The sequence below is a fragment of the Lepidochelys olivacea genome, assembly GCF_965140295.1.
Source record: "Lepidochelys olivacea isolate rLepOli2 genome assembly, chromosome: 1".
Lineage (NCBI taxonomy): Eukaryota > Metazoa > Chordata > Testudines > Cheloniidae > Lepidochelys > Lepidochelys olivacea.
In genome coordinates this window covers 211,884,109-211,905,918 of record NC_140411.1, presented here as the reverse complement: position 1 = coordinate 211,905,918, position 21,810 = coordinate 211,884,109, and the positions used below count along the sequence as shown (strand labels likewise).

Sequence of the window (21,810 nt, the reverse complement as noted above, 5' to 3'; positions counted from 1 at the left end):
GGGCCTTAAAAACCTCTAAGGATGGAGATTCCATCACCTCCCTAGGTAACCCATTCCAGTGCTTCACCACCCTCCTAGTGAAATAGTGTTTCCTGATATCCAACCTAGACCCCCCGCACTGTAACTTGAGACCATTACTCCTTGTTCTGTCATCTGCCACCACTGAGAACAGCCAAGCTCCATCCTCTTTGGAACCACTTTTCAGGTAGTTGAAGGCTGCTATCAAATCTCCCCTCACTCTTCTGTTCTGCAGACTAAATAATCCCAGTTCCCTCAGCCTCTCCTTGTAAGTCATGTGCCCCAGTCCCCTAATAATTTTCATTGCCCTCCGCTGGACTCTCTCCAATTTGTCCACATCCCTTCTGTAGTTGGGGGACCAAAACTGGATGCAATACTCCAGGTGTGGCCTCACCACTGCCGAATAGAGGGAAATAATCACGTCCCTCGATCTGCAAGCATTTTGGGCTGTATACATAGGAGCATTGCCAGCAGATCGAGGGACGTGATCATTCTCCTCTATTCGGCATTGGTGAGGCCTCATCTAGAGTACTGTGTCCAGTTTTGGGCCCTACACTACAAGAAGGATGTGGAAAAATTCAAAAGAGACCAGCGGAGGGCAACAAAAATTATTAGGGGGCTGGAGCACATGACTTGTGAGGACAGGCTGAGGGAACTGGGATTATTTAGTCTGCGGAAGAGAAGAATGAGGGGGGATTCAATAACTGCTTTCAACTACCTGAAAGGGGGTTCCAAAGAGGATGGATCTAGACTGTTCTCAGTGGTACCAGATAACAGAATAAGGAGTAATGGTCTCAAGTTGCAGTGGGAGAGGTTTAGGCTGGATATTAGGAAAAGCTTTTTTATTAGGAGGGTGGTGAAGCACTGGAATGGGTTACCTAGCGAAGTGGTGGAATCTCCTTCCTTCGAGGTTTTTAAGGTCCAGCTTGACAAAGCCCTGTCTGGGATGATTTAGTTGGGGATTAGTCCTGCTTTGAGCAGGAGGTTGGACTAGATGACCTCCTGAGGTCCCTTCCAATCCTGATATTCTATTATTCTATTCTAAGAGAGCTCAATATGCCGTTGGCCTTCTTGGCAACAAGGGCACACTGCTGATTGATTCATATCCAGCTTCTCATCCACTGTAATCCCCAGGTCCTTTTCTGCAGAACTGCTGCTTAGCCAGTTGGTCCCCAGCCTGTAGCGGTGCATGGGATTCTTCCTTCCTAAGTGCAGGACTCTGCACTTGTCCTTGTTGAACGTTATCAGATTTCTTTTGGCCCAATCCTCCAATTTGTCTAGGTCCCTCTGTATCCTATCCCTACCCTCCAGCATATCTACCTCTCCTCCCAGTTTAGTGTCATCTGCAAACTTGCTGAGGGTGCAATCCACACCATCCTCCAGATCATTTATGAAGATATTGAACAAAACCGGACCCAGGACCGACCCTTGGGGCACTCCACTTGATACCGGCTGCCAACTAGACATCGAGCCGTTTTCATAGTAAAAGCCATCTCACTGTGGCTGGGGATCCACCCTGATCAGACCTACGCTGTCCCAGGCAGGACCATATTCAAGAATCTGCCTGTCAGTCCCAGGATCTTCTCCATATGGCATGTAAAGATAGTCTGTCATTTGCCATCCTGTATTTGGATGAGGAGAAGCATCTGACAGGGTGGATCACGGGTATCTCCTGGGCATTCTGCAGGTGTTCAGCTTCAGTGTCTGCTTTATGGGGTTTCTCCAGGTGCTGCATGCCTCTGCAGTGTCTGATCAAGCTTAACTGGGCCTTGACCAAACCTGTCACCCTCAGTCGAGAGGAACGTGCAGGCTGCTCACTGTCTGGCCAGTTGTATGCCACTGCCATCAATCCCTTCCTCTATCTCCTCCGGAAGAGAATGAGAGGGTTGGTGTGTTGAGAGCCAGACTTGCAGGTGGTCCTGTTGGCATATGCCAATGACATGCACCTTGTGGCTCAGGACCTGGGAGTTCTAGTGTGGGCAGAGACTTGCCAAGCCATCCATTTGGCAGCCTCCTCTGCTTGAGTCAACTGGGTCAAGAGCTCTGGCTTGATGGGGATGGATGGCAGGTGGGCTCCCTCCCATCCATGCTCCATGCCAATCTGGGACAGTACCTTTCTGCCAGGTTTCAGAGTAACAGCCGTGTTAGTCTGTATTCGCAAAAAGAAAAGGAGTACTTGTGGCACCTTAGAGACTAACCAATTTATTTGAGCATGAGCTTTCGTGAGCTACAGCTCACTTCATCGGATGCATACCGTGGAAACTGCAGCAGACTTTATATATACACAGAGAATATGAAACAATACCTCCTCCCACCCCACTGTCCTGCTGGTAATAGCTTATCTAAAGTGATCATCAGGTTGGGCCATTTCCAGCACAAATCCAGGTTTTCTCACCCTCCACCCCCCCACACAAATTCACTCTCCTGCTGGTGATAGCCCATCCAAAGTGACAACTCTTTACACAATGTGCATGATAATCAAGTTGGGCCATTTCCTGCACAAATCCAGGTTCCCTCACCCCCCTCCCAAAAACCACACACACAAACTCACTATCCTGCTGGTAATAGCTCATCCGAAGTGACCATTCTCCCTACAATGTGCATGATAATTAAGGTGGGCCATTTCCAGCACAAATCCAGGTTTTCTCACATCCCCCCCACCCCCATACACACACAAACTCACTCTCCTGCTGGTAATAGCTCATCCAAACTGACCACTCTCCAAGTTTAAATCCAAGTTAAACCAGAACATCTGGGGGGGGGGGGGGTTAGGAAAAAACAAGAGGAAATAGGCTACCTTGCATAATGACTTAGCCACTCCCAGTCTCTATTTAAGCCTAAATTAATAGTATCCAATTTGCAAATGAATTCCAATTCAGCAGTTTCTCGCTGGAGTCTGGATTTGAAGTTTTTTTGTTTTAAGATAGCGACCTTCATGTCTGTGATTGCGTGACCAGAGAGATTGAAGTGTTCTCCGACTGGTTTATGAATGTTATAATTCTTGACATCTGATTTGTGTCCATTTATTTTTTACGTAGAGACTGTCCAGTTTGACCAATGTACATGGCAGAGGGGCATTGCTGGCACATGATGGCATATATCACATTGGTGGATGTGCAGGTGAACGAGCCTCTGATAGTGTGGCTGATGTTATTAGGCCCTGTGATGGTGTCCCCTGAATAGATATGTGGGCACAATTGGCAACGGGCTTTGTTGCAAGGATAAGATCCTCCCTGTGGGACAATTGGATTGATCTGGGGGCCAGGGTGTCTGACCAGCTGCACAAGAGGCTTGTGTGATGATGCATAGAAAAGGTATGTACAGACAACCATGATGCTGCCTTGCATGTATTAGCTATTAGAATATTGCTCAGGGAAGCTGAAGGGGAGGACTGAGCTCTGGTGGAGTGAGCTGTTATCCTTGATGGGGGAGAGACTTTAGCAGAGTCTGACACAGGCAGGAATCCAGTGAGAGATTCTCTGAGATGGCACAAGTTAACTCATAGCTCTTTCAGCAAAGGCTCTTGGGGAAGATCTAAAGAGACTAGTGTGGTCCAAATAAAATGTGAGAGCTCTACAAGTGCCTCCTTATCCTTAGACAAATGGGGTTTCAGGAAAAAGCCAGAAGGTTATAGGTTTGGCTTTGATGGAAGGTTGACATTACCTTAGGCGTAAACTTAGGATGTGGCCAAAGGAACAGCTTGTCCTTATGAAAGCCATAAAAAGAGGATCAGCAAGAACAGCTTGAAGTTTTGAAACCCCCACGGAAGAGATTGCCACTAAAAATGCCCTCTTCATAGACAGACAGTGAAGCTGTAGACATGGTCTCAAAAGGGGGACCTATGACTCAACACCGAACAAAAGTTAAATCCCATACAAGCACCAAAGCAGATACAGGAGAGTAAGTGTTAACTAGACATTTCAAAAATCTAGAAACAAGCGGATGAGAGAAGATGGCATCTGTTGGCAGATGTAATGCTAAAATAGAAGCCAGGTGAACTCACAGAACTATTTGAGAGCCCTGATTATTTCAAATATAGGAGTAGTCCAACACACCTGTAGTTTCAGTGTGATGGGGTGATAAATTGTGGGATTATGCCCATAGAGAAAAAATCTCTTCCACTTTCATTTGCATGTGGACTCCTTCTGCTACTCACCAAGATGGCTTGGACCTCTTGGGAGCACAGTTTCTCATGAGTGTTCAACCAGCAATCATCCATGCAGTAAGGTGGAGACGTGAGGTTTGGATGAAGAGATTTGTCCTGGTTCTGTGACAGAAGATCTGCCACTAATGGTAAAGTTATCAATGAACAGATGGAGAGGTGATGTAGAGCTGTGAGTCAATATTATCTTGGCAATGCTGGTGCTATGAGGAGAAATAATACTTTGTCCTGTTTCAGCTTCCTGAGACCTCTGGGAATGAGATGAATTAGAGGAAATACATACAGGAGCTAATTAGAACAGGGAAGAAGAAATGCATCTGTGATGGAACCTGGACTGTAGCCAGCCCTGGAGCAAAATCTCATGCATTTGTTGCTTAGGATGACTGCAAACAAATCAACTTTCAGGCACCCCAGCATCAGAAAATCTGGAGGAGGATGTCCTTCCTGATTGACCCCTGGTTATGGTCTGTGAAAACTCTGCAGAGGGAATCCACTAGTGTATTTCTGAAGGTGAATAGCCTTCAGGGAAATGTGGTGAATACACAGATTCCAAAGGAGAACAGCTTCTCAGCACAGCTGAGTCGATCTTGCATCTCCCTGTTAGTTCAAGTAAAAGGTGGCTGTAATGTTGTCTATGAGAAGTCGGACCTACTGGTTTACAATGGAGGGCATAAATAACGCACAGCCCCAATGAACAGCTCTGAGTTCCAACATCTTTATATGGAGGGAAACCTCCTGAGGTGACCAAAGAGCTTGTGTTTGAAGATGACTGAGATGATAGAGGCTTCTGTTACCAAAGTCCAGGTCAGTTCTGGGGACAATGCTTGGGTCTAACCACCAATCCAGATAGTGAAGCACCCGGGCAGGTATGCAAATCCGCAAGTCCAGAAGATGCCTGATAGAACAATGCACCAAATGAAGCCAGGCTTACATATAGCAAAGATGAAGTCTGGCATGAGGCATTACAGACATCCACAAGGCCTTATGGCAGTAGTTCTCAACTCTGGTCCACCGCTTGTTCAGGGAAAGCCCCTGGCGCGCCGGGCTGGTTTGTTTACCTGCTGCGTCTGCAGGTTTGGCTCCCACTGGCCCCGGTTCGCTGCTCCAGGCCAATGGGGGCTGCAGAAAACGGCACGGGCTGAGGGATGTGCTGGCCGCCCTTCCCACAGCCCCTATTAGCCTGGAGCGGCCAGTGGGAGCTGCGATCGGCTGAACCTGTGGATGCGGCAGGTAAACAAACCGGCCCAGCGCACTAGGGGCTTTCCCTGAACAAGTGGTGGACCAGAGTTGAGAACCGCTGCCTTATGGCCTAGGAGCTGCAGATATGTACACACTGTCATTATAGGGCTGGATCTGAGGCCATTGGAAAGGGCAGCTATGGTTTGATACCCTTCTACTAGGAGATAAGCCATGGCTGTTGTGAAATCAAAGTCTGCCTCTATAAAAGGTGTGTGTTGAGTGGGTTGTAATTGAGACTTCTCCAATTTAGTTTCAGGCATAGACAAGAGAATACCTATCTTATGACCATGACACTGTCTTGGATCTGGTCTCTCAAAGCTGCCCAAACCAGCCAATCATCCAGGTAAAGGAAAATATAAATGTCCAAATGGGAGGTGGGCTTCTAGCAGTGACATACACTTGGTGAAGACCCTCAGGGCTTATGACAAACCAAAAGGGAGCACTGTATACGGGTAGTGGTTGGTGCATACAACAAATAGAAGGTTGCAGAGTAACAGCCGTGTTAGTCTGTATTCGCAAAAAGAAAAGGAGTACTTGTGGCACCTTAGCGACTAACCAATTTATTTGAGCATAAGCTTTCGTGAGCTACAGCTCACTTCATCGGATGCATACTGTGGAAACTGCAGAAGACATTATATACACAGAAACCATGAAACAATACCTCCTCCCACCCCACTCTCCTGCTGGCAATAGCTCATCCAAACTGACCACTCTCCTTACAATGTGTATGATAATCAAGGTGGGCCATTTCCAGCATAAATCCAAGTTTAACCAGAATGTCTGGGAGGGGGTTAGGAAAAAACAAGGGGAAATAGGCTACCTTGCATAATGACTTAGCCACTCCCAGTCTCTATTTAAGCCTAAATTAATAGTATCCAATTTGCAAATGAATTCCAATTCAGCAGTTTCTCGCTGGAGTCTGGATTTGAAGTTTTTTTGTTGTAAGATAGCGACCTTCATGTCTGTAATTGCGTGACCAGAGAGATTGAAGTGTTCTCTGACTGGTTTATGAATGTTATAATTCTTGACAACAAAAAAACTACAAATCCAGACTCCAGCGAGAAACTGCTGAATTGGAATTCATTTGCAAATTGGATACTATTAATTTAGGCTTAAATAAAGACTGGGAGTGGCTAAGTCATTATGCAAGGTAGCCTATTTCCCCTTGTTTTTTCCTACCCCCGCCCCAGACATTCTGGTTAAACTTGGATTTATGCTGGAAATGGCCCACCTTGATTATCATACACATTGTAGGGAGAGTGGTCACTTTGGATGAACTATTACCAGCAGGAGAGTGAGTTTGTGTGTGTATGGGGGTGAGAAAACCTGGATTTGTGCTGGAAATGGCCCACCTTGATTTTCATACACATTGTAAGGAGAGTGGTCAGTTTGGATGAGCTATTACCAGCAGGAGAGTGAGTTTGTGTGTGTGGTTTTTGGAAAAAAAGGGGTGGGGGTGAGAAAACCTGGATTTGTGCTGGAAATGGCCCACCTTGATTATCATACACATTGTAAAGACAGTGGTCACTTTGGATAGGCTATTACCGGCAGGAGAGTGAGTTGGGGGTGGGGTGGGGGGTGGAGGGTGAGAAAACCTGGATTTGTGCTAGAAATGGCCCAACTTGATTATCATACACATTGTAAGGAGAGTGACCACTTTAGATAAGCTATTACCAGCAGGAGAGTGGGGTGGGAGGAGGTATTGTTTCATGGTCTCTGTGTATATAACGTCTTCTGCAGTTTCCACAGTATGCATCCGATGAAGTGAGCTGTAGCTCACGAAAGCTTATGCTCAAATAAATTGGTTAGTCTCTAAGGTGCCACAAGTACTCCTTTTCTTTTAACAAATAGAAGGTATTTCCTGTGGGAGGGATGTATTGTGACATGGAATTATTCATCTTGTAAAGGCGAGGGCAGTGCACCAATCTCCAGATAAGGAATGACAGAAGCAAGGATGACCATCCTGAACTTGGTCTTTTTGATGAATTGGTTCAGCTTTCTTAAATCCAGAATAGGATGGAGGCCCCCCAGATTTTTTCAGAATCAGGAAGTATCAGGAATAGAAGCCTTTCCCTCTGTGCTGGTGAGGAAATTCCTCTATTGCTCCCAATTACAGAAGAGACCGTAGCTCTTGAAATAACACTGTCTCATAAGAGCTGTCCCTGAAGAGGAATGGGGAAGGTGGGTTGGGAAGAGGAAGGAAAAGGAATTGGACAACACATTTCTCCTTTAGCGAGTACCCACTTGTTTAATATGATGTTTTGTCAAGCATGGAAAAAAGAGGGATAGGCATGATCCAAAAGGAGAATATATTGTTGGTACATTGTCCTTCATTAAAAGTCAAAATGACTGCTTTGAAGTCATAAACATCTGATGAGAATGCTTCAATCAAACACAGCTGGTGATGTCCAGGATGTCTTGACCTCTTCTTAGGGGGATAGTGAGGTCTGTATTGGAAAGAGGAGCTACAGTGATACACCCGCCTAAAATTGCTTTCTTTTCATAACTGGGGTGTAAAACCCCTAAAGAGTGAAGTGTTGCACAAGAATCGTAACATGTGAATGGCGTCATCTATTTTTTTCAGAAAATAATATAGAATGGTCTAAGTCCTCTATTGTGGTCTGCAGCAACTTTTGGATGCCAGAAGCTTGCAACCAGGAGGAATGCTGCCCACATCTATTACAGCCTGGAGGGATATATTTGGTATCTGAGGGCTGTAAGATGGCCCTCAGATACCAAAATAAAAAGCTGGTCTCAAAATTCCTCGGGTAGTTTATCAGCAAACTTGGATATAGCAGAGAAATTAATAAAATTGTATTTAGATAAAAGAACCGATAGTTGGCAACTCTCATTTGGAGTGTGGCAGTAAAGTTTACAGCCATAGAGTCTAGCTTCCTAAACTCCTTATCATTTGGAGTGGATTTAGGATGGGTTTGGCAAGAGTGCTCATTACAGCTGCTGCTGCCAGAGAATCAGGAACTGGACGAGTAAAGAAATGCTTGAAAACTTGCTGGGGAGCCTGATACCACCTATCCACTCACTCAGCAGCTGGGGGTTGTGACACTGCACCCCATAGTCGTCTTAGTAACATTATTATAATATGGTTATGGCATAATTATGATGCATTTTGTGCCAGATAATTCATGTGAGGTATCATTGGAAAAGTTATGATTTGCAGAATATGACTATCATGTTTGTATGCATGTATCATTTTTGTATCTGAAGTTATAAATACTATGTTTCTGTACTTCAAATGTAGCTACACCTGGGTAACGCCCACTAGTCAAGATGCTTTCAGTCTAGATAGCTAATTTGGAAGGGCCTACTCAGGGCAATGAGCCATTAGGGAAAACAATGGGCCTTATGAGAAGCTTATCTCCCACTTGGTGAGCCTTCCTGAGAATGCTACAGACAGCCTTTCAGTAATGGCTGCTATGACTCTACAGGGACATGTGCTCAGACCACATGATGCTGGACTCCATCTTGGGATGTCAAACCGGTCTGGGAACCAAGTTTTGAAACAAAGGGTTCCCTCTCTATGCTAAAGCTATATAAGGCAGGGAGTGACCTCATCCATCATTCTTCACTCCTCCCATAAGAAGACTCCTGGAAACACCTGAGGAACAAAGATTGAACTGGGGGAAGTGTTGGATCCAGGGTAAAGGGATTTCTAGCCTGTGTATGAAACACCTGGGGATTCCAAGCTGCAAAGCAAGTGTAGTTTGCCCCTTAAGCATTGGTAGCCTGCCCGTACCATCAGTTAGGGTGAGAATCTGCTATTCATAGCCAATCTGTTTAGTATATTAAGCTTAGTTTGCATTTTGTGTTTGCTAGGTAATCTGCTTTGCTATCGCTTAAAATCTCTCTTTTGTAGTTAATAAACTTGTTTTTGTTTTAATCCAAACCAGTGAGCTTTGACTGGAGTGCTTGGGGAAAATCTCTGCTTGGTTACCACAAGTGTGCATGGTCCTCATCACATTGAAAGAGGGGCAGACAGGGTGTTAAACCCATATACTGGCCAGATTTGAGCAGGGCAGGACGGTACTGCTCTGGGGTCCTAGGCTGGGAGTTAGAGAGCCTGTATGTAACCGCAGCTGGGTGTGTCCCTACCTGTGTGAATGCTGGTGAAAGTGCAAGCTTGGAGGGCTGTGCAGCTTGTCACAGCAGCAGTGTGACACACAACCAGGCTGGTGGGTCAGAGGGCTCAGTGGTACTCCAGTCCAGGTGGTACCCCAGGGGGAGCCCATCACAGGGGTGTCAGACCAGAGTCTGCCCAAGAGGCTTCTCTGACTCTACTTAATAGGAAAGAAAACCTTTCCTGGATCAGGAGTTTGTAGAATAGCCAGGAGGGTGTGGCAGCAGCTGGGCTTTATTTCACACAGCTGCTCTCTCACTTTCACCTTACAGCAGTTGGTATTTTCCTCCTTCTCACAGGAGGTCCCTTGGCCTGGCATTGTATTTCAAGCAGTCTCTCTGCAGCTTGCCTTACGGCAGTCAGTATCTCCTTCCTTCAGACCGGAGATCCCCAGCATGCCTGCTTAGAGCTGGGGTTTAGGCCAACTCCAGGGCTTTAGCCAGCTTCTTCTTTAGCTGGCCTACTTTCCCCTCTCCCTCCCCCCCATTAGCCCTATTAGGAGGGTTCAGCAGGCAGCCAGTTCTATTGCCAGTGTGTGCCCTACTATGAGGGAGGAGAGCGCTTATAGGCAAGTCCCCCTCTGGAAATTGATCCCCATGGTCTGGGAGAGGGGAGTCAGGCTTGGAGGCAGCTTCCTAGTCATTAGGTAAGAGTGGGTGGGTGCCACAGCATGGTATCCAAGCAGTAAAGAAATAAACTAAATAATCCAAGCTCTGTCCCCAAGTCTGTTGTAGCTTCACAGTGACAGGTAGGCACCTAAAGTCTCTGAACACCAACATTCACTGTGGGATGAAAAATTTCCTCTTGAACTTTCAGAGGAACAGATGGAACAGACAGATTATAGGAAAGAATCTCTGCCTGTAAGAGATGAAAACCTATCTTTACTTGGTTATGACACTAGGGGAGGAGAGTAAATCAAGTCCATCCTAGAAGGATATGGCAGTATTACTACAATGAGGAAATAGAAGCACTGAACATTCTGTATGAAAAGCAACTACAGCGTCTGCTCAGTTTTAGCACTTTCCTTGTTCTTTTAAGCTGTTCAAAATAGGCATTTTGGTGATAGCCCAATAAAAAAGTCAAGACAGATTTTTAGTATTACTACAAAATAATTTATTTGTCTTTCCTAAAGCATAACAGCAGAGGATAACATAAAAGCAAAACACATGAAGATCTACTACTCGCTCATCAACGAAGAAAGCATTTGTATGTTTTGTATCCTCCTTCCCAGGTCTCCTCCCTCTCCTAGGGTTTGGCAGATGCACTCTGAGCAACCTCATCTCTCCAGCGAGCTTTTCTTTCCATGTTTTGGGTTGTAAGGGATTCATGCCTTCCGACAGCCTACAATAGTATGAGAAAGAGCAAACATGTTACTTCTGGTACTGTAGAGATGAAGTTTGAACAAGCAATGAACAAACCATCTGGTAGTCTGAGCTATACCTCTGAAGAATACTCCCTTACAGAGATACAGCTCTCATGCCTAGATACTCTTTTGTAATATGCCAGCTTTAATGCTAGGAAGAGCTAGAGGGTTAAAATAAACTCTGAAGGCACAAAATCCTGGAATTCTTTTGGTTTAAGTTCATTATTTCCTTAGGGCTGAATTAAGCCAATATATTGATGGCTCTGGCAGATGCTTTCCCTTTTTCTGTTCAATGATAATAAACTTCTTTCTTCGTCGAAAGCCAGGAGAATTTGGAAATAAAGTAAAGGTAGATAGTCCATATTCTAGTAGCAACTGCTGCTACAGTTAAGAACAGCTTCCATTCTAATCCCCCTTCCCACTCACTCATAACTCTCCCAAATGTTCACCTCTAGGGTTGAAACTGCTTTTGGTTGGTGTAAGCATATCTGAACCACTGTTCTTAGGGATCTTTTAATTGCTTAACTAAAGAAGCTGACCTGAAAGCTGAATTTTAATTTTTGGAGAGTTTTACTCAGTATTGTTAACAGAAGCAACTAATAGTATAGGACAGTGGTCGTCAATTATTTTTTGTCAAGGTCCAAATTTCTTGGTAATGGTATAGTCAAGGTCCAGACCGACCCCCCCATACCTAGCTCCCCTGCCCTCCCCTCGCCCCCATGACTGCTCTCCCAAGCTTCCCCATCACCTGCCAGCTCCCAGCCCAGAAAGTAAGGTGACCTTATTTGCCTAAACTGAAAATGGGATCCATGGGGCTGACCTGAACTCCCTAGCATTGCTGATTGCCCCCTCCCCCAGAAAACATTCTTCCATGCCCCCAGTTGAGTCAAGTAACAGAGATGGGAGGAAGGAGGAGGGGGAGAGGAATGGGTATGGGCTGGGATCTGGTCAGCAAAGCAGGGTGCGTGTGTGTGAGTACTTCTGAGCTCGGAGCCAGGAGGTGAAGTTGCTGGACTATGATCCAGCTAGCTATGTGATGCCCCTTTGGGGGCTGGGACAGCAGAGGGGTAGGAAGGAGGTTCTGGGTGACAGGAACCAGCAAGAAGACTCCAGAGAGAAGCCCTGGGAAGATGTGAGGAGGACAGGATGCAGCGCAAGTAGGTGACTGGAGGTGGACTGGGGAGGGAAAGAGGCCAGTGGGGGCAGGGCAGCTGGAGAGGGCTCTGGGGATGAGAGATTGGGAGGACATGAGGCCAGCGTGGGGGGCTCTTGGGACTGTTCACGGGTGGGGGGAGCATGAGGTTGGGGAGGGTGGGCTCCGGGGACTGCTTGGGGGTGGCAGGAGGGTGTGCTCCAATCCATTTCCAGCCACACACACACACGGTTCTGCATGGCTTCAGCCCCAGCTCGGCTTCAGCCCGAGCACAGAGACGATATGTAGTTGGGGGCGAGGGGGAGCTCAGCCAGCCACTCTGCTGCACGGACACACAGAGTATAGCTGCCGGGACATGATGTCTCCTCACTTCTGGGCATATCCTCCAGAGGCATCCAGAGCAGTCGCGGGGGGAGGGGAATTGCGACCCCCACATGCCCTGCCTGTGCATCACCTCCGCCTGCACAGTCCACTGAAAACCACCTGGCGATACAGGTTTGGGTCACAGTCCGCCTATTGCCTCCCTTGGTAGGGGCTATAAAATGAATATTGAACTATGATTTAGCTAACAAGCTAGAAAATTGGTGAAAACAAATATTTAGGTGTTCAGAATTAAATCTCACAACCACGCTAGTGAGTATAAGTGTTATTTTCTATTGTGGGAAGGTGACTTTGGTTAGATTTTTGAAAAAGAGCCCCTCAGAATAGGGCCTCACTTGTGCCAATTGGTTATCAACTCCAGTGCTGCTAACACGGGGCGGGGAGTCAAAGCAAAAGTCAAAGATAATTTGGTCAGTTACTTCCATGCCAATTCACCAAGGTCTCCATCCTGATAGATCTATTAGTAGTCAACCCTTTTAACCTACTTACCAATGAAGGATATTAGTTCCAGGATCTGACTAACACTCCTAACTATGTAAAACTACATTTATGAAGACTGTATAGATTGAGTGCTGTTTAAGAGGCTTGAATGTTGGTCTGCTTTATGTCTGTATGCACCTAGAAGTTGAAAGGCAGCATGAATCCTTTAAATATGGTAGACACAGGTACAGTGTCCTACAATCTTAGTTAACAGGAACTTATTCAGTTTAAAAGCTACTTTACATCAATCTTGATTTGAACCTGTTACAAAACAAGAACACACACTAACTCTGACAATCTTTAAATCACAACAGCACATATACTTCCTTATTAATTAGGTACCCAGTTTCAGGAAGTGGTAAATTAACTGATTTGAGTAGTCACCCAATAAAAAGAGAGAGAGAGAGAGGGTTTGTTTTTTCAGCTCAGTTTCTATTCACAGCAATCACAGGTAAGTGAAGAACAGCCATAATTACAGTGCTTTCTGGTGCCATAGTAGGCAACCCTGGAAAAGAGACGCACATAAAAGTGCCTATCTGAGACAGATACTTGATTTCACCAGGACTCCCCCGAGCTGGCCAATCAAGGACCTCAGTCTTCTCCTTTCCTGGTGACTTTGGGGTTTTGGAAGTGATGTGCTGAAGGAAACAAGCAGTTTTATCCTATTTCTGCTGGGTGATCCAACTTAGTTCATCTTCTTGGAGGTCCTGCTGTGGACCAGTCAGATGGTGACCACTATTTCTTCCAAAGATTGAAAATATCCAACCAAAATAAGAATCCTCCTCTCTCACCATCCAGTCAGGGACCAAGACACCACCTTTTGAGTTCTTGCAACTGGAGCTGGAATTTTCTAGTATTTTTGTTCAACACATCTTGTCAGACCAGCTTGTATATGACAAGTTAGGGCATAGCTTTTGATACAACCATCTTGGGACAGACCCTGAACCCGGACTGGTTTGCTTTGGTCATCATCTTACTGCCACCAGTCGCTTCCCGTGAGTCCCTTTGTGGTGCATCCTTTGTCCATCTTTGCAGTTGTGCTTGCTCAAGTTTCAGTTTCTCCATCAACACTCTGCTAGCTGCTGAAGTATCTAGTTTAGCGTTCGTATAAATTATACAAAGTCCCTCCATATTCTCTGATGCTCTTTAAACTTCTCTCACAGTACATTTTACAATGTATTCACACATTCCAAAGCCAGAAAGGACCATTGTGATCATCTAGTCTTTCTGAGTAATACAAGCCATAGAACTGCCCCAAAATAATTCCTAGAGCAGATCTTTTACACACTTCCAATCTTAATTTTAAAATAGGCAATGATGGAGAATCCACCACGATCCTTGGTAAATACCAACACTGGACACTTCACAAGTACTCCACAGAACTGCTAAGTTCACTGAATATTTTCATATATCCAATAGATTAGTAAGTGGGACTGATTTACGAATACTTCCGAAAGCCAAAACTAATTAAATTTTGGATCACAACCCGACTAGTCCTACTTCCCAGACTGTGGAGCTTGTCCCCTCATGAATGTAGGCTGCAAGCTACTCAGGCAGGGAATGGCTTTTAGTGTGATTTTGCACACTCAATGGGGATCTGATCAACTGAGCCCTGTAGGTTCCATAATTAATAATAATGCTAATACACTCTGATATTTTCTCTCAGACTATTTCATCAGTGCTGCTCTGAAATAACAGCTTAGGAATAACATTACTGGATCCATGAGCATCATACACATTTGTTATTGACATTAGAAACCCATCCAAAGCATTCTGGGTAATGGGAACATTTCTGACAGAATGATCAAAAGGAGGGAAGTGATTATTCCCCTCTATTCAGCACTGGTGAGGCCACATCTGGAGTACTGCATCCAGTTTTGGGCCCCCCACTACAAAAAGGATGTGGACAAGTTGGAGAGAGTCCAGCGGAGGGCAACAAAAATTATTAGGGGCTGGGGCACATGACTTATGAGGACAGGCTGAGGGAACTGGGCTTATTTAAGCTGCAGAAGAGAAGAGTGAGGGGGGATTTGATAGCAGCCTTCAACTACCTGAAGAGGGGTTCCAAAGAGGATGGAGCTAGGCTGTTCTCAGTGGTGGCAGATGACAGAACAAGGAGTAATGATTTCAAGTTGCAGTGGGGGAGGTCTCGGTTGGATATTAGGAAAAACTATTTCACTAGGAGGGCAGTAAAGCACTGGAATTGGGTTACCTAGGGAGGTGATGGAATCTCCAACCTTAGAGGTTTTTAAGGCCCGGCTTGACAAAGCCTTGGCTGGGATGATTTAGTTGGGATTGGTCCTGCTTTGAGCAGGGGCGTTTGTTAGGATATAGATATTCAGGCCTGTCTGTAAAGGCCTATACTCTAAGAATTTAGGTGTATTCCTATCACTTGGCTAGTTAGAGGTATAAAAGAAAGAATCAAAATCACTGTCTGCCAGTGTAAGGGCCTTCTCTTACTGTGACAGTCTGAGGCCCTGTTCTTAGACTAAGGCCTTTGGCTAAGCGACAGAGGCAGCCATAAGCTGGGAAGTGAACGGTCACATCCTCACATTCCAAACTAGTCACATTGAAATAAGGTGCTATTGGGCTGTTAGGAATTTAATCCTGTCCTTATAGTGCCTATCACCTCCAGAGAAAGGGAAGTGCCTAGAAGCTGTAAAAGGAAATTGAGGTTGATAGTTTTCTGTCTGGTAAGAACTCACTTATCAATAGACACAGCTGGGAAACTCTTATGTCTTTACAGATGTAGTTGTGAAATCCTCACTTCTGTATTGTTTTGTCATTATAGTTCCCACTTTGCTATTGTTTATTGGCATGGTCTCTGTCTGGTTCTGTGATTGCTTCTGTCTGCTGTATAATTAATTTTGCTGGGTGTAAACTAATTAAGGTGGTGGGATATAATTGGTTAGCTAATCCATGTTAGGATTGGTTAGTTAAATTTTAGTAGAATGATTGGTTAAGGTATAGCTAAGAATATTACTATATAAATTAGGGGCAAACAGGAAGTAAGTTGGGATTCGAAAATAAGGAAAAAAGGAACTTGTATTTAAGCTTGCTGGAAGTTCACCCCAATAAACATCGAATTGTTTGCACCTTCGGACTTCGGGTATTGTTGCTCTCTGTTCATGCGAGAAGGACCAGGGAAGTAAGTGGGTGAAGGAATAAGCCCCCTAACAGCGTTGGACTAGATGACCTCTTGAGGTCTCTTCCAACCGTAATCTTCTATGACAAGTTTATTAAAAAAACATGAGTAACTAAAATATCAGTTGTTTTTAGAAATAAAAACCTCAACATTTTGGCATACATCCATAATATGAGTTTGCATGTTGTCTGCACTGCAAATCATGAAGCCCCTATGTATAAAACATCTGAGTGACAGGAGACCTATAGAAACAGCTTACTATACACTTTAGTTTTCAGCTCTGAGAGAAAAAAAAAAGCAGTGACTGAATTAAAGGGAAGACAGAAATATCTACATTTCCTTCAACAATTGTTTGTTTGTATTTAAAGATCAGGCTTTAGAAGGGGGGGGGTGGTTTGCCAGGACTGTTAATGGCAAATATTTGGGGGCAGATCCCTCAGCGAGTGTAAATTGTCATTGCATCACTGCAACAACTTACTAAGGGTTGTGGTGGATTCTGCATCACTGACAATTTTTAAATCAAGACTGGATGCGTTTTCTAGAAGTTACGCTCTAGGAATTATTTTGGGGAAGTTCTATGGCCTGTGTTACACAGGAGGTTAGACTAGGTGATCACAGTGGCCCCTTGCAGACTTGGAACCTATGAAACCGCAGTCACGTTCCCCCCAATGTTGTCTCTGCTAAGCTACATAAATTGAGTTCTTTGAGTCTATCACTAACCTATATGGCATCGTTTTTAATCCTTTAATCATTCTCTTGAATCACTGAAGTCACTTCAAGAACGATTGTTCTCCAGCAGGCCAGAAAAGCTACGTAAGTTTACCACTTCTGTTCTCTTTGTTATCACAACAATGGTGGGATGCTGGGACATGTAGCTGAGCTGAGTCCGTGCACTATTAATCAAAGTTACACTTCTGATTATTCCACTCTGTGATCAAGTGTCATCATAAAAAACATACTATTTGGTTTAAGGTCCTTTTATTTACTGTGTGGGGGGGGGGTGAGTGTCTGGGCCAGGGGGGTGGTACAGGGGTGGGTGTGCAGGTCTGTCTGCCTGCCCCCGCCCCCACCTGGGGTCTGGTGGGGAAGGGGCAGAGAAGCAGGAACTGGGTTCACAGGGATTTCTTTAACTCTCCTAGAGAAATTTATTTCTGTGTCTGCATTATTACACACATACTTGCTGACAGGTATTTTGAAATAAATTACCAAAATAATTGATACTAGCGTGATTATATAGTGTTATTTTGACAAATAAAATTTGCAGAATTTTAAAAATTCTGCACACAGTATTTTAATTTTCTGGTGCAGAAATCCACCGGAGTAAAGTTTACAATATTTTGCCCAAAGCTCTATCTTACAGTCAATGTCCCTTTTATACATATAACTTCATTTAATCATAATATTAGATTCCATCAAGTTCCCTATGTTTCCACTATTGCACATGGCATCATCATATATCATCTTACTGTCTGCTATTAATTTATTTTGTTTTAATACATTCATTCCCAGACAGGGAAAGAGTGGAAGTCTTTGGCTGCAGGGCTCTCATTAAAGGCTGCAGTGATTGTACGTTTCCTCTGATACTTGCTGTTAGACCTAAAGGTATATTTTTTTGTTTTCCTCTCAGTCTTCTGTCTTAACTTTTCTAAGCAGCCTTGATGCCTGGGCAATTCTTAAACAGTACTAAATCATAACTTTGGGGGTTTACTGCATTGGTCTCTTCCAGAAAGTGAATTTGTTTTTGGAAAGTCTAAGGAAAATCCCTTCAGTCATTTGTTAGTTTAGAGAAGCTGAAAAAAAACGAACACTTTACCCAATATGCAAAGGTGTTGTACACCTTTTAATTTCAAGGTGGAGGATACCTCAGACACAGCTGAACTTTGACATTTTACAATATCAATAGTCTTGCACATGCTGGACCATCTTAGGAGCAAGACCCTTTGCCCATATACAGCAACTTAAATTTGGGCCTTTCTACTCTGTGACCAGGTCCCACATCCTCCCTAAATAGTATTATTTGAATGTAGGATTAAATCAAGTGTCCCAGGTTGTCTATGTTTTCTCCCAAAATACAATGGACCCTCCAGAGAAATTTGAAGAGATGACCAACCTAATCACTGCAGCATCTAAATGACTGAGAGGGGAAACACCACCGCCCTCTTCTGCCTCATTTATCTATTGGGAGGGTCCTCATCCCTAAACTCCTCTCAGGATGACTTATTGGAGGTACCTGAGAACACACCGCAGTACCTCTTATTATGGACCCACCACCAGGAAATGACAGGCATCCTCAAATCCCAGTGAAGCTGTAACAACAGAAGTTGCACAGCATCTCACCTCCTATGCATGTACTTCCAGGAGTGCTACCTCAGCAAAGTACACACATATGAAGGGATAAAGTAGAAGTGTGCACATTCCCACAGAGGCAGAACTGCTGCATTTGTAAGAAATGTAGCTCTCGGTCTCTCCTGGGAAGGCACATTTTGGTGCTGGGTGAGTTTTGGGGGAGTCGTAGAGTGTTCATTTTAATTTTTATTTATTGCTTTAAGTAGTATTTGTTGTTACTTCATTACTGATCTCAAGAGAGATCTGAGGATTGTGTGATAAGGTTCAGCTCCAGTCAACTATCCAATACTGTACTCACCCGCTTTCCTTCAATGACCATCACGATGCATCCCAGTATTGTCAGGGCAATCATCAGGTAGCTGATCTTCACACGCAATTTATTTCGCGCAGCATCGATCAGCTCAAACCTCATGAAGCAAAGGGAGGCCAAAATCATTATCAGAGATCTTAGCTTCTAATCTATTGATATCTCTTGTCATGCTGATAAACAAGAATCCATACAATCTACTGTCAAGAAACTAGCATTTGTATCATGCCTTTTACCAGCACCTCCCAAAGCACTATCCCCATCTTACAGACAGAGAGAGGTAGCTTGCCCAAGACCACAGAATGAATCATTAGCAAAGTTGAGAACAAAACCTAGATTTCCTGACACTCCGTCCGTTGCTCTAATCACTAGACAATGCTGCATTTTCAGATCACTGGAATAGCGAATCCCTTTTGTTCTGCCCGACAGTCAAATCTTGTCTTCAGTAAGGGGGAAAGAAGTGTTTTCTTACCACTAGCTTCCCCCAGTGCTTACTGCAACCTGCTAATCCATGTAAAAACTACAAACCGCCTTCTCCACATTAGGATTTTACCATGTTAACACACGGTAGACCACCTTTTTTCTAGTTTGGGCACATCCTGAAAGTTTTCAGGGTAAAAAGCAAGATTAAACTGTGAAAGAGTTGAGCTTTTGGGGATGGGGATGCACCAAAACTGGTTTATATTTTTTTTTCCATTGGGCTTCAACACTCTGCACCATATATTAAACTTTTCAGCAAGATGGCTTCCTCCAGCACTGGGTTTGGAAATGCTAGCTGCAATTAGAAACATTTTTAGAATACAGATTTCATGTCAGCTGTCTCCAATATGTTCACCAGCAATTTATGCCCCTGGGAAAATCTGAGCAGCTCTTGGTAGAAATCTAAAACTTCACTTCCTACTGTCTTCTGGAACAGTTCTCAAGAGGGTTTAACTGAAGATGGAGGATTATTTATACCATGCAAGTGTTGCCCTGTAGAGACTTTCTTGAAAATTTTAGTACATCTTATCTAGATACACCCAACATCTGCAGCTATATCACTTGCTTCTGAACATTTGCAACCTGGTCTACTGTTAACTCTTAAGGAGGTACAGTTCCCTACAAGGCCAGTCATCTTGATCTTCCAAATGCCCTCCATGGAGGGCAAAGAAGAAGAATTAAAGGATTTGTGTTGTAAATACTTCAAATATCAACAATGAGTCAATGGTCTCAGGTTGGGCTAAACTGAAATTTACTATTTCAGTTACAGTGGACCCCTACAAAAGTGAGCAGTGTTGGTATTAAGGATACAGATGCTAAATAGGCCTCTGTGGTACAAAATTTGTAGGCGAGTTTTCTATAAACAGAGACATACAGACTTTAGTAGAGACAATAATCTTTTAAAAACTAACCTATAGAGTTCAGAAAATGATATCCCTCTAATAGAATTCTAATACTCCAGAAGAGAGTTTGTTTTTTTTAAAAAGTGTCAGACTGGAGAAGTTACAGATGAGTGGAAGAAAGCAAATGTCATGCCAAAAAACGGTAAATGGCATGAACCAGGTAGATATAGGCCTGTTAGCCTGACATCAATCCCAGCCAAAATAACGGAACAGCTGATCTGAGACAGTCAAAAAACTAAAGGATGGTAATGTATTTAATGCCAACAAACATGGTTGACCATGGCAGAAAGGTTTTGTCAAATTAACTTTGTAATTTTTTAAGATTACAAATTTGGCTGATGAAGGTAACTGTGCTGATGATGTATATTTGGACTTCTGTAAGGCATTTGACTGCCTGACTTTCTGATTTTAACAATTTGGCATACCAGCCAGTTTTCAATCCATTAAAAATATGCTATATTTATTTTCTAACCAATAGTGAGGAATCATCAATTGCAAGTGTTTCTAGTGTGGTCCCACAGTGATCAGATTCATAGAACTTAAGGTCTACCACCAGATCATTTAGTCTGAACTTCTTTACCACAGGCTATTAAATTTCACCCAGTTACTCCTGTATTGAGCCCTGTACCTTGTGTTTGGTTAAAGCATATCTTCCAGAAATGCAACCAGTCTTGATATGAGGACATCAAGAGATGGAGAATCCGCTGCTACCCTCCGTTTGTTCAGGTGGTTAAATCAACGTCACGGTTAAAAGTACGTGCCTTACTTCGGATTTGAATTTGTCTGGCCTCTGTTTCCAGACAGTGGTTCTTGTTCTGCTTTTCTCCACTACTATAAAGAGACCTTTAATACCCAGTATTTTTCCCCCTGTGGTGGATGCTTGAGTCACTGCTATTTAATAGGTTTTAGGAGTGACCTGGAAGGAAATATAAAATCAGTGCTGATAAGGTATGCAGACAGCAAGATTCTGGGGTGGTAAATAATGATAACGGCAGGTCACTTAAAACAGAACAATCTGGATCCACAAGTACACTGGGCCAAAACAAAGAGCATGAATTTTAATACCTAAATACATTTCTGAACAAAGAATGTACCCCTTACTTTCTGGATGGGATATTTATCTTAGAATTGGTCTATACTTTAAAGTTAGGTTGGTATCGCTATGTCACTCAAAAGGTGTGGGGAAAAAAACAAAACAAAAAACCCACAACCTTGCTTTTCAGCTATGCCGACAAAACCCCCTGCGTTGGTTCAACTATGTCAACAGAAGAAGGCTTTGATCAGTGTAGCTAACGTAGTTTGGGCAGGTGGTGTTCCTACACAGACAGGAAAGAAAAAATAAAAAAAGTCTATGTAGGCTGCACCTACAGTAGGAGGTTGTGCTGGCTCAGTTATGCCAACACAGCTATGCCACTACAGACTCTACGGTATAGACATACCTTTGAAAAGCAGTGACTCAGAAAAAGACTCAGTGGAATAGGGAGGTTACCTCTGTATAGAACACTAGTACGAGACCACCACTGGAATACTGTATCTAGTTTTGGTGTCCACACTTTAAAAAAAACAAAAGTTTAAAAATTGTAGTTCAGAGAAAAGCCACAAGAAGGAACTGAGGAGTGGAAAATCTGCCTTGCGCTGAGAGATGTAAGGAACTCTATTAGAATTCTTTGAAGGTATCAACAAGCATGTGGACAAGGGT

The 21,810-nt window shown here is 43.9% G+C and overlaps 1 protein-coding gene across 3 annotated transcripts in view; it reads right to left on the bottom strand.

Annotated features, from left to right (window-relative positions):
* Positions 1-10,643: 10,643 nt before the first annotated feature.
* Positions 10,644-21,810, bottom strand: part of FAM162A (family with sequence similarity 162 member A) — a 44,812-nt gene continuing 33,645 nt past the window's right edge. For all 3 annotated transcript variants that reach the window (XM_084626617.1, XM_084626615.1, XM_084626616.1), the window contains exons 4-5: positions 18,721-18,829; positions 10,644-10,895 (exon numbers count right to left, since the gene is read on the bottom strand). In XM_084626617.1, the coding sequence (XP_084482743.1) occupies positions 10,800-10,895; positions 18,721-18,829 (205 nt within the window). In that variant the 3' untranslated portion in view covers positions 10,644-10,799. The remainder of the gene's footprint in view (positions 10,896-18,720; positions 18,830-21,810) is intronic.